This window comes from Lipotes vexillifer, unplaced genomic scaffold (genome assembly GCF_000442215.2).
Source record: "Lipotes vexillifer unplaced genomic scaffold, Lipotes_vexillifer_v1.1 scaffold1034, whole genome shotgun sequence".
Classification (NCBI taxonomy): domain Eukaryota; kingdom Metazoa; phylum Chordata; class Mammalia; order Artiodactyla; family Lipotidae; genus Lipotes; species Lipotes vexillifer.
In genome coordinates this window covers 253,664-266,032 of record NW_006790288.1, presented here as the reverse complement: position 1 = coordinate 266,032, position 12,369 = coordinate 253,664, and the positions used below count along the sequence as shown (strand labels likewise).

General features: G+C 47.6%; 1 protein-coding gene across 3 annotated transcripts in view; it reads left to right on the top strand.

Moving 5' to 3' along the window:
• Positions 1–4,761: 4,761 nt before the first annotated feature.
• Positions 4,762–12,369, top strand: part of MTMR11 (myotubularin related protein 11) — an 8,803-nt gene continuing 1,195 nt past the window's right edge. Inside the window, exons 1-16 of one of the 3 annotated variants that reach the window (XM_007463484.1) lie at positions 4,762–5,079; positions 5,458–5,533; positions 5,976–6,097; positions 6,332–6,392; positions 7,014–7,156; positions 7,628–7,706; positions 7,835–7,970; positions 8,221–8,308; positions 8,468–8,556; positions 8,642–8,766; positions 9,513–9,579; positions 9,772–9,842; positions 10,378–10,544; positions 10,841–11,014; positions 11,411–11,590; positions 12,025–12,318. In XM_007463484.1, coding sequence (XP_007463546.1) covers positions 5,014–5,079; positions 5,458–5,533; positions 5,976–6,097; positions 6,332–6,392; positions 7,014–7,156; positions 7,628–7,706; positions 7,835–7,970; positions 8,221–8,308; positions 8,468–8,556; positions 8,642–8,766; positions 9,513–9,579; positions 9,772–9,842; positions 10,378–10,544; positions 10,841–11,014; positions 11,411–11,590; positions 12,025–12,318 — 1,938 coding nt within the window. In that variant the 5' untranslated portion in view covers positions 4,762–5,013. Of the gene's footprint in view, positions 5,080–5,313; positions 5,534–5,975; positions 6,098–6,331; positions 6,393–7,013; positions 7,157–7,627; positions 7,707–7,834; positions 7,971–8,220; positions 8,309–8,467; positions 8,557–8,641; positions 8,767–9,512; positions 9,580–9,771; positions 9,843–10,377; positions 10,545–10,840; positions 11,015–11,410; positions 11,591–12,024; positions 12,319–12,369 lie in introns of those variants that run through there. The other 2 variants (XM_007463483.1, XM_007463485.1) reach the window with 2 other exon arrangements.

Here is a 12,369-nt window from a genome sequence, read left to right as displayed (position 1 = left end):
ATCGTTTTCCCCAGAGGGTGGGAGTGGGTCTGTGGACACAGTAAGGGGGAGCTCCTTTGCATTTTGCACAAAGCACAAGTCTGGACAGCCTATGCTCTGGCCAGCATCATTTCTAAGAGCTTTAAACTGGAGGACCTATCCTGGGCCAATTTTCCCTTTTCTTTAAATTTTTTTTTCTGGGGGGAAAAAAACTCAACTATGCAATTGTATACACTCCTGGGTGCATATGAGGAAGGGGAATAAGTGTACTTAAGTGTCCAGAGTGTTAATTGGGGCTATTTTTCTGTATTTGGATTTCTCTTTTGAGGTATGTACTCATAAACCATCCTGTGGAATGTAATCCCCACATTTGATCCAAGGTAGATATGGGCTGGGTGTGTGTGTTAGGGGGACTCGTGTTTGCCCTGTGCTGCTTCTGCCCAATCAGGAAAAGTTGTCATCCCATCTCCCCCTTGGTAACAAAGCCAGCCAAGACTGTCCTATTCATTGGAACTGCTCACAATTTAGAAAGTTTCCTTTCTCCTCAACAAACTTGAAAAGTCACTTATTTTCTAAATCTGATTGTTGATTTAATAATTTCCATGGCTGTTAATTCTTAGGCTTTTATTTGAAAACAAACCTGGTGTTAAGGAAGCAATGAGGTCAAAGGAGATAGGTTCCAAAGGAGGGTGGAGGGTATGTATATATTTCTGGGCAGGACTGGGACTAGTGTGAGACAAGCACGCCCCTCAGGTTCAAAACTTAAGGAGATACCAAAAACTTAGTAATCAAGATAAATACTGTTTTAATGCAGTATTTTAAAAAATTAATGCAAAAAATCCATGATGAGCAAAATATCAGAATCTTAAAAAAGACAGAATCCAGACAGAATGGGGTTAGAGTGAGGGTAGGAACGCTGAACTGAGCAAGTACGGGTTGAATCCTGTCTTTATTTAAAATTTTGATACTTTAGTCATTGTGGATTTTTTTACATTAGTTTTGATTTTCAAAATATACTGTGTTAAAAATAGTATCTTGGTTACTGGGTTTTGGGTTACCCCTTAAATTTTGTGCCCAAAGTGAGTGCCTTGCTCACCTTACCCTGTTTCCAGGGTTAGAACAACACTGGTGAGACCACCACCTTATGAACTTCGTCCCCTAACATGCACCCAAACAACAGGTGGCTAAAACCCACACTGAGAATTTGCATAGCTCACCTAGCTTTCCCATAGGCATCCATCTATATCATAGGATTTTGGCCTGGACCAATAGAAATGGAAACAGACCAGGGACTTTCCCAGAGAATAAAACCAGGAAAGTTGATTCTCCACTGGACTGCTGTGTTTGGATTTGACCTGTTATTAGATTCTAGTTAATACTTTTGTTTTTAAAAACTGAGGACAAATGAACAAAAACGGAAACCTTGTGTCATGTTTGCTTTTGTTCTGATTTATAAATGAACCAATCCCAATTGCTTTTGACTTCTTTTCAAATAAAAAAGGTGGAAATTCTGGTGGGTGGCCTAGGGGTGAATATGGTAAAATAGGGCTTTATTTAGGCCCTCTAGCTTTTTCATTAAGAAATACATTTCTTTTTTTAATTTGGGAAGGTATCTATTTATTGACACATTAAAAAAAAAAAACACCCTCTCTATTCTAAAGATGAGGGACCCTGAGTCAATGGATGTTTTTCCATAGGGATGAGTAAAGTTTGTTTTGCTTCATCCTTTGAGAGGGCTGTGGAATGGGAGGGTGGTGAAAAAATAATGCCTGCAAGATGAAGACAGACTCTGGTTGGTTTATGGTATTTGGGGAGGATGAGGGGGTGGAAGAGGCAAGCTCATGCAATTACTGTGTTGGGGAAAAGGGAGGAGAAGGGTACATGATGTGCACTCAAAATGAGCCAGATTCCTTAGTTAAGGAGGGTGTGGGTGAAGGGGGGAGGCAGACCCCTCAACCCTGGATGAGGGATGATATCTCTCAGGCTTAAATAAGTGCACCTAGTTCCTTTAATCCAGGCACTGGGGTACCTACTGAGGTTTTTATTGGAGAGGGAAGGTTTTTCAGGGCTCTTATTTTTCCCCTTTTGATTTAAGACAGTGCTACCCCTCCACCCTACGTTCTCCATCTCAGCCCTGATGGAGCAACTATACTATAGGAGAGGCCTCCAAATTCCTCCCTTAATCTATGCTGGTTTTATTGAGAGTTATAAGATTTAACCAAATGTTTTTCCCTCACACTGGATTCTACAACAAAAGTAAAAGATTATATTAAAAGTTTGTTGTTTTTTTTTTTTTTAAGATTCAGTCTCTTTATGGAGTGTGGACAGTGTTTAACTCAGTGCTGTACAGGGCCTGGAGGGAAGTTCCTTCCCTCTCCTGTTGGCTGTTTCTTCTCAAGTGAAACTAAAGCTCACAGACCAACACAACAGAAATTAGCAATGACTTTTTGTTGTATATTTGGGAATGATACTGAGCTGGAAAGAAAGGAGCTGGTTCTGAATGACTTCTGAGAACCTAGCTTTTGCTATTCTTACTACTTTCTAAACAGCCACATGTCCAAGGTTCCAGTCTCATTTTATCTTTCCCAATAAAGGAGGTTCAAAGATAATTGTCCCCAGTTACTCGGACACCTCTGGACTCTGTGTCCTCTTCTTTCTCTAAGGAGTCAGTGCCCCAGACACACAACCACAGGTGAGAAGACAGAATCAGAAGCCCCTTCTCGGCCTGGAATCACCCGCACCCCAGATTTTTCTAATTTCCTTTTCCCTCCAGGCCCTTCAACAACAGATTCAGTGACTCTTGTAGGCAGTCTGTCTCTTTCACTTTGTAGATACCTGGTTTGCAAATTATAGGCTGTTCTGCCCCCTGAACTTAAGTTGACTAGCAAAATATCATGACATCCCCCATGGAGACTTTCTCCATGCCACCTCTCTTCACTGGCCACTTGGGTAAGGGGCAGTAGAAAAGAGAAAGGGAAACTGGCTGACAGTGGTGCAGAGAGGAGTGGGGGTGGGGAGGACCTTGGCCTCTTTTCTGTGCTTATAACTGGATCTGTGACTCATCTTGTGAGTCACTCAGCTCCACCTCCTTCCTCTAGCTGCCCCTCCCAGCAGCCTTCACTCCTGGCACAAACCTGCAACCAGAGCAGGATTCTGAAAATGGAAAAATCTGATACAGCCCCTTGCCTCTTCACCCTTCCTTTCATCCACTAAACCTCTACTGGGTGTGTGTAGAATGGACAGAGGGGGTCTTCCTGTTACTTAACCCTCAGCTGCTGCCCCCTTTGCATTCCTGGTGAGGTGCTGATCCAAGTCACCCATCTTTTTTCTGCCTCTGACCTTCCACCATTCCCCTGATGTTTTTTCTCTGTATTCCTCTGCTGCTCCTACACCTCAAGTATTAAAGAATAGAATGAGTCTCTTGAATGAAGGGTGGTGGGGAGAAGGAAAGTGGATAATGGATTTTTAAATTGTGGTACACAGCTCTTCCTATTGCCACAGACCTTGGGAAATATTTTCTTCCCCCCAAGAGATTGAGGCTGATGGAATGCAGGTGGGGGTGGTGGGGCTTGGTAGCTTTTAAGACTTCTAATATCAGGCTTCTGGGCTACCTTCCTAGCAGGTGTATGCCTCTCTGTTCCAGACTGACTCCCTGCCTCAGAATATCTTCACTATTTCCACAGTTGCAGCCAAGACAGGAAACTTTTAAAGCTGAGGCCAGAAGGGTATGTGTGCTGGTGGGGGGAAGAGAGAGTTGTCACTGGAAAACTGGGGCCCCCACCTAAGAACTGCTGCCTATGTACAAACTCAAAATCAATAAAACAGCAGCTCATGAATTCATTACTTTGTATTTTATTTTCTGTCTTTTTCATACCTAAAGTTAGAGTTTTGCATTCCTACCCCCAGTCACCGTTGCCTACAGTTCCTTTACTTCCCTCCTAGTGCCCTCCCCACCCATCTTTGCTTCTTGGGTTGCAAGGGGGAGGGTGGGAGGATGGGACTGTTGCACTTAACAGAGGTTTCCAACCCTCAGCCTTCAAAGTCCTTAACATGAATCATTAACTTGGAGATCTGATGTCTGGGCTGGAGGGAGGGCTCCTGTACCTGGAATGGGCCCTAGTTTCCAGCTGGTTGTGTGTGTGTGTGTGTGTGTGTGTGTGTGTGTGTGTGTTGGATTAAGTGGATCTTTTCCTTGAGCCTCCCACCCCCACCACCAGAACTTGCATGTAAACATACCTGTACCTGTGTCTGTATCCTGCAGATGTTTCAATTTTTCTCCCTACTTTTCCACTGGACCCTTCACATGAGATATGTTTCATGCTCTCTGGAGAAGGATACACAAAAACACTTTAACTCACCCCCCTCCCTAATTCCCTCCCGAGGCAAAAATACCCTGAGGGCCAATTTCCATTAATAAATTTCTTCTCAACCACTTCTGTTAGGTCTGTAAGGGGAGGCAGCAAGGAAGTCTGCTCTACTTTAACATTCCCCCCACCCCCACCCCCTTTAAGAAGACAAAAAAACAAAAACAGCTTCCCAGGGAAGCCATCAGTGAGAGTCCAGGGAAGTGGCCCAATGATTCCAGTTTAATACTTGGCACTATTGCTCCCCTCAAACAGTCTCCAATGCTCATGAACAGGAAGACGATAGGATCTGGGTTTGGGGTAAAGCGGGGAATCTGGGTATTTTCTCACTTCCCCATTTTTTCCTCACCTTTCTTAGGCTCCTCCACTTCCTTTCCACTTTTCCAAAATTGTGTGTATTCTCCTTTAAGGGGCTGGGCATCTCTCCCGCCCTCTCCAGAGTCGACTGAAGTTTCCGAGGAGCCTTCTCTAGCTGGGCTGGACACACCTTTCAAAAGACTCCAAAGCGTGCTCCTTGCACCTCAAATGCTCCTTTCCCTTGAATCTTCCTCCTGCCCCTCTCCCTGACTTCCCTCCTCCCATCTACAAGATTCAGCCTCTCCCCAAGGGGCTTGAGCATCCTCGAGGTTTCCCACCCTTGACCGCTCCATCCCCGGATGGAGCCAGAGAAATGTGGTGGGGGGGCCGGGGCCAGAGTTTCAACGTCACCCCCCAGAAGGAGGAGCCAGAGATGGGGGTAAGGAGAGGAAACGGGCTTGCGCGAGGGGGGCGTTAGCAAGAGGGTGTGAATGGGGATGGTGTGGAGAAAGAGGGAAGAAAAGGATCTAGAGCAGGAGGAGGGTGTGTCTCATATCAACCTCAGTTGATGGAGCTTGGTCTTTTTTGCAGTTTCAAGTTCATTGTCTCATTATCCATTAACCAGCCCCTCCCTTAACTATCTGCCAACCGCCCCCCCCCACCCCACCGCGCTGAGCTCCCCACAGCCACTGATCTCAGTTTATCCTGAGTGTCTAAGTGTAGGCCTCCAGAGGTGGTTGCTGAAGTAACCCCAGACCCCAGGATTGGAGAGGCCTAGGGATTAACCCTACACCCTTCGCAGCTCTCTGGACCAAAGTCTGTCCAGGGCAGTGGGATGCCAGAGCCCAGGAGTCATCAGCTTGGCAGCTGCCTGGCCTCTGGATGCCTCCCAGGTAATAATGCCCTTCCAATACTTCTGATCTCCAAAGACTCCTCCAAATTTCATGCTCCTCAGACCTTGTTTCAAACCTCACCAAAGGTACCTCTGTACTCCTCTCCTAGCTCAAAGTGCTTCTTCCTGAAGTTTGCTCTCTTCTCTGTCCAGGGCTGGCTGGGAGCTTGGACCTTGATGGTCCCTCTGTTTTCTTGACCCTGTTACTCCTCTTCTCATTTACTTATTCAATAAATATTTGAGTGCCTACTATGTCCCAGGCACTTTCTAGGCTCTAGAGTAAAAGAATATAAATTCTCTCCTCCTAAGCTTTCATTCTAGTGGGGTTAGGGGAGGATCTTAATCTTCCCTCTTTAGATCCTCCTGTCTGAGAGGAGTGGGTGTATACAAGTGTGGGCAGTACTGGGAACAGTCATAACCTGGCTTCCCTTCTTGCCCTGCAGGGGAGCAGATCCTAGCATGGGCCCCAGGGGTGAGGAAAGGGTTGGAACCTGAACTGCTTGGAACCCTGATCTGCAGCAACCTGAGGGTCACCTTCCAGCCCTGTGGATGGCAGCGGAGTGAGGTGAGATGGTTAGGGCAGTGCAAAGGACAACTAGTGGGAAGTGGGTAGGGGAGTCTCGAAGATGTAGACAAACATTACAGGAAGTGAGAAAGTGAGAGTTATGCTTAAGGGCTGTCTTCTGAGAGTATCAGGGATTGTCCATGGGGACCATCTCTAGGGAGGTTAGGGCTGCCAAGGTAGGACAAAGAATGAGACTTCAGATGTCTTTAGCATCAGTTCATGTGCTTCCTCTAGGAGACTCCCCTGAGCAGTGAGTATGATTTTTCCCTGGCCAACATTGGGCGATTAGAGGCTGGTAAGTGTGGGAGCTTGGTAAAGGGGCTTACTGGGAGTGTCGGAACCCCTCCTCATCCTTCCTTTATTTTCAGAGGACAGCCTGAGTGGATGGAGTGGGATGGGCTGGAAGAGTTCCTCCTAGAGGGACCCTGATCCATGGCTACACCGCTCTCTAGCTTTTTTTTTTTTTTGTAACATCTTTATTGGAGTATAATTGCTTTACAATGGTGTGTTAGTTTCTGCTTTATAACAAAGTGAATCAGTTATACATATACATATGTTCGTGTATCTTCCCTCTTGCCTCTCCCTCCCTTCCACCCTCCCTATCCCACCCCTCAAGGTGGTCACAAACCACTGAGCTGATCCCCCTGTGCTATGCAGCTGCTTCCCACTAGCTGTCTATTTTACGTTTGGTAGTGTATATATGTCCATGCCACTCTCTCACTTTGTCACAGCTTACCCTTCCCCCTCCCCATATCCTCAAGTCCATTCTCTAGTAGGTCTGTGTCTTTATTCCCATCTTACCCCTAGGATCTTCATGACCTTTTTTTTTTTTTTTTCTTAAGATTCCATATATATGTGTTAGCATACGGTATTTGTTTTTCTCTTTCTGACTTACTTCACTCTCTCTTGACTTCAGTGAATGGCCTGTCCCGAGTCCAGCTCCTCCGTCCAGGGTCCCTGCTTAAATTTATCCCTGAGGAGATTCTGATTCATGGCCAAGACTTCCGGCTACTCAGAGTTGGTTTTGAGGCTGGAGGACTAGAGCCACAGGCCTTTCAGGTAAGAGGCCTCCAGCCCAAGGACCCCTCTTCCCCTTAGAACCTTGGCATCCTTTCCCTGGAAATTCCCAATAGTCCCCTGTCTCCCAAGATCCCTCTCATCATTCTCTCTGCTTCTCTTCTCAAGAAGTGACTAAAATGATAGTATAATGAGAGCAAAGGCCTGAATTCTAGCCCAGCTCTGCCAATTATCAGGAGTGTAACTGCGGACAAGTTTCTTCCTTTGAAAAACAGGGAGGGTTGCATAAGATTATCCCCAAGATTCCTCCCAGAATTACCATTCTGTCATTCTCTGGTCCTAAATGTGTTCCCCTGACTCCAGTCCCCATGACCTGTGGAAGCTCCCTTCGTTAGGGATTGCCTTCGCTTTTCTTCTCTGTTGGCAGCAAAGACAGTGGAGCAACACATGAGCCCTATTTCCTTCTTTTCACTTCAGTCTGAGACAAAGGATGGGATGTCCTTTCTTCTACAGGTGACCATGGCCATTGTCCAAGCCAGAGCTCAGAACAGTCAAGCCCAACAGTATGCAGGGATAACCTTGAGCAAGGCTGGTGAGTGTGGGGCCTTTAGGATAAGGAAAGGGTAGAGAGTCTGAAAAAGCAGAAGCTGGCTGAAGACAAAAGAGCTGAGCTGGCTCTGGCTCCTCTTCCTCCTCCTCTGTGCCTCCCTCCTGCTCTAGGCCAGAGTTCTGGTTCCAGAAAACCACCTATTCCCCTCTTGGAGACATCAGAAGACTGGGAGATTGAGCGGAAAAAGCAGGGGGCCAGGGGCTGGAGGGTCAGCACTGTCAATGAGAGGTTCGACGTAGCCACCAGGTGATCCCCCAGTCCACCCAACCCCTGCTGCCCCCTCAATCTTCCCACACTTCCCTGATCCTCTAAAACTAGGACTTCCCACAAACTCCAGCCTCCTAGGACATCTGCAAAGCTATCCCCTTTAACTCCTAGATCTCTAAACTTGAGATCCCTTGGAATGATCCCCTCCTAAGCAGCTTCCTTGTAATAACAGGTTTGCATTATAATGAGGTCACTGAGCCAAGCTGTGATGTAACTCTCAATTTCACAGCCTCCCCCGTTACTTCTGGGTCCCTAACCGAACTCTGGACAGTGAGGTCAGGAGAGCATTTGGCCACTTCCATCAGGGCCGTGGACCGGTCAGTGTGAGGGTGAGGGTAACGGTTGGGAATTAGAGGGTCATGGGAGGTTACGGGTCATTGTGGAGGGAGGGGATCCCTGTGAGGTCAGTGTGGGGGCAAGGGTAGGGTGGGGCTAGGAGTTTCTCCCTCAGTGATCCTTCTCTCATCCACGTGAAGCGCCTGTCCTGGCATCACCCTGGGGGTAGTGATCTTCTCCGCTGTGGTGGCTTCTATACAGCCAGTGACCCCAACAAGGATGATATCAGGTGAGGGGAGGTTTTATGAGAAGAATCAAGCATTAGATCTTCAGGGCAGACACCTTCCCTTACTTTCTGACTCTCTCCCCTCCAGAGTAGTGGAGTCGATGCTCCAGGCTGGGCATTCAGACGTTGTCCTGGTAGACACTATGGATGAGCTCCCCAGTCTTGCAGATGTCCAACTTGCCCACCTGAGGCTGAGGGCCCTCTGCCTGCCTGGTGAGATAAACTTTGACCCCTTACCCCATCTCTAGGTCTGCTGACCCTAACCTCGTTTACCCTTTTGCCTGCTGTGGATGAGTACCCCTTCAACCCAATGATCCTTAGTTTTCTACTCAACTCCCATCTCCCACAGACTCACTGATTTCCTGTCTTTTTGACCCCAAGATATTCTTTTTTTTTTTTTTTTTTTAACCCGAATCCATAACTGAGAGGGTAAAGCAGCCGTTTTAGGACAAATAAGGGGGGTTTTTTTTTTTTTTTTTTTTTTGCCCCTCCGTTGTGCCCCCTCCCGCCGCGGAGCACAGGCTCCGAACGCGCAGGCCCAGCGGCCATGGCTCACGGGTCCAGCCGCTCCACGGCACGTGGGATCCTCCCGGACCAGGGCACGAACCCACGTGCCCTGCATTGGCAGGCGGACTCCCAACGACTGCGCCACCAGGGAAGCCCCAAGATATTCTTTTTTTTAAACAGCTTCATTGAGATATAATTTATGTACCATAAAATTCACCCTTCACCCATCTTAAGTGTACAATTCAATGCATTTCATTGTATTTACGATGTTGTACAACCATCGCCACAACTTAATTGTAGAAACCTCATAGCCATTTATAGTTACTTCTCATTCTTATCCCCAGACCTAAGTAACCACTACCCAACTTATTATTAACCCTTCTTAATTCTGGATCCTGAACTCCCAGTTCTCTTGATCTCTTTGCCCTTCTGACTCCTCTACTCTCTCTCAGATTCATCTGTGGCTGAGGATAAATGGCTCTCAGCTCTGGACGGAACACGATGGTTGGACTACATCAGGTACTCCCTCTGACTCCTAAATGGTCTTCCATTAACTCTTCTCCTTGGTTCCCCAAGAAGACTGTTATTTGTTTCTCCTTAGAAGGAGAGGGGGAAGGAATTGGGAGTCTGTCTCTATTGTATCCCCTGACCCATCATTCCCTTCCTCCAGGCTTGTTATTCTCCCCTTCTCTTCCTCACCCACTCCTCCAGGTCTTGTCTTCGAAAGGCCAGTGACATCTCAGTCTTAGTGACATCCAGGGTTCGCTCTGTAGTACTTCAAGGTGAGTTTCTTGGGCCAACCCACTCCATTCCTTGCCTTTTTTCTTTACTCACCTGACTGGATTCTGCTCAGGGAGGGAGACCTATAAAGCTTCCTTGTCCCCTCCCAGTGCTAGCATCCTCTCGTTTTGCTAGGAACTACCCATCAGCTCTAACTCATCCTTCAGTGCTACTTCTGCCTCCCCACTAAGCTTGTGGTCCCTAACAGAGGGGTTCTCAGCCCTCTGTTCCTGTCCTTCCATCAGAGGATGGGGATTGGGGTTGGGGTGGGAAGGAAAATGTGGAAGCTGGTTAGACATTTATGATTCTGCTTCCTACATGTGAAGCTGGGTATTTCTATCTCGGTGGAGTGTATGAAGTGAATCACTCAAAGTCTTTGTTTTCTCTTCACTTTTATGTGCCCTCTCAATCCTACCTACCCCAAACTTTCCCCCTCTGTGCTTTTCACTTCCTCTTGCCATGTTTCTTTTTCTCACTCTCTTCTGCCCTAGTTTCTTGGCCTTCCTTCTTTGTCCCTTATCCCTCTTTATCACCCAGAGCGCGGTGATCGTGATTTCAATGGCCTCCTCTCTTCACTCGTCCAGCTGCTTTCAGCCCCTGAAGCCCGGACACTGCTTGGCTTCCAATCACTAGTGCAGCGAGAGTGGGTGGCAGCTGGACATCCTTTCCTGACCCGACTTGGGGGAACTGGGGCCAGTGAAGAGGTGAGAATGTTTGGGGAGGGTACTGGGAGAGTATTATTAAGAAGTACAGGGATGAGAAAATTAAATAGTAAAATCCATCGGAGGTGAATTAGGTCCAAAGGGTTCTGAGGTTGGGCTAAGCTTGAAGGGAGACCCAGATGAGTGAGGGACCACAACCCCCTACCTCAACTGAGATTTCCACTCCCTGACCTCCTTAGTGTCCTCTGTTCCTGTGCCCCTCATCCCCTGTTATTTTGTCATCCTCCCCATTTAGGTCCCCACAGCCCCTTCCAACCTCTTAATTTCCCTCTTCTCAGGCCCCAGTGTTTCTCCTCTTCCTTGATTGCGTCTGGCAGCTCCTCCAGCAGTCTCCAGCTGAGTTTGAATTCTCTGAGTTCTTCCTTCTTGCTCTTCATGACAGCGTCAGGGTTCCTGACACCCTTACATTCTTGAGAGACACTCCCTGGGAGCGTGGAAAGCAGAGTGGACAGGTCAGTGAGTTCCATTTTTGACTTTTTTTCTCCCCATTAAGAAGAACTCTCTGGGAGTTCCCTGGTGGGCTACTGGTTAGGATTTTGGGCTTTCACTCCCGTGGCCCAGGTTCAATCCCTGGCTGGGGAACTGAGATCCCACAAGCTGTGCAGTGTGTGCCCCCCCCCCACCAAAAAAAAACCCCAGAAAATCCCACTACTCTCTGAAGTTTAGTCTTGATTATGAAAAGTGAGGTCTGTGGATGGAAAGGGGGAGGTTGGTGCTCACTTTCAGGACTGGACTTTCACCCTATATCTGATTCTTAAGAGATGAGAATTTCATGATTTCTCTCTAGACTTGGGAGGATTATATATTTTTGTTTGTTTAACCATCCTTTTCTTGTTTCCTCTATCCAGTTCAACACCTATACACAAGTCTATACTGCAGGGTACTCCCAGCCCCCAGCTGGGAACTCTAACCCACAGCTATCTGTCTGGGACTGGGACTTACGCTACAGCAAGGAACAGATACTACAGTTCCATAATCTTGGCTATGACCCAGAACACTGCCCAGATTCATGGCTCCCTAGACAGCAGGTGAGGTGTCTAAAGTTCCTAAATTCTTCTGACTCTCTCACAGGCTCATCCCACTAGATGAGAAGTGAAAAGACAGTGTCTGAGGTCCTCACTCCTCTTCTGTTAGCTGTCATTTATAGTACCTGACTGTCCCCAGGAAGACAGAAATCCTAAAGTTAACATAAGGCATCTTTTTTGTCCTCCTCAACCTTATTAGTCTTCCTGTCTCACGCAAACATTTTTATGTTTCCCTAAAATCAACTTTAATCAGTCCTGAGGCCTAGTTTGAAGGCTCATAAGGAGAGCAGATAAAGAGTTCTAGGGCGGAGTCTGGTAGTTTGATCACACGTGCAGTGTTGAGTGGGCGGCAGCTGGACATTCCTTCCTGACCCAGTTTGGGGAAACTGGGGTCATCAGTTTTCTAGGTTGTCAGTTGATTTCCCTTTCCTCCTTAGCCAAGCTTCATGGTTCCTGGGCCCCCCAGTTCTGTGTGGCTCTTCTCTAGAGGGGCCCTGACCCCCTTGAATCAGCTCTGTCCTTGGCGGGACAGTCCCTCCCTGCTGGCAGTCTCTTCTCGTTGGCTCCCTCGACCTGCTATCTCCTCTGAAAGCCTGGCTGATCAGGAGTGGGGGCTCCCCTCACATTGGGGAGCTTGCCCTTTACCCCCAGGGCTGCTGCTGCCTGGATATCTGGGACCCCAAATCAGGCTCTGGAGACGCTGCTACCTGAGGGGAAGGCCTGAGGTCCAGGTGAGAAGGAAAAACAGGGACTGGGAGTGGGAGAAGGGGCCTGACTGCTGA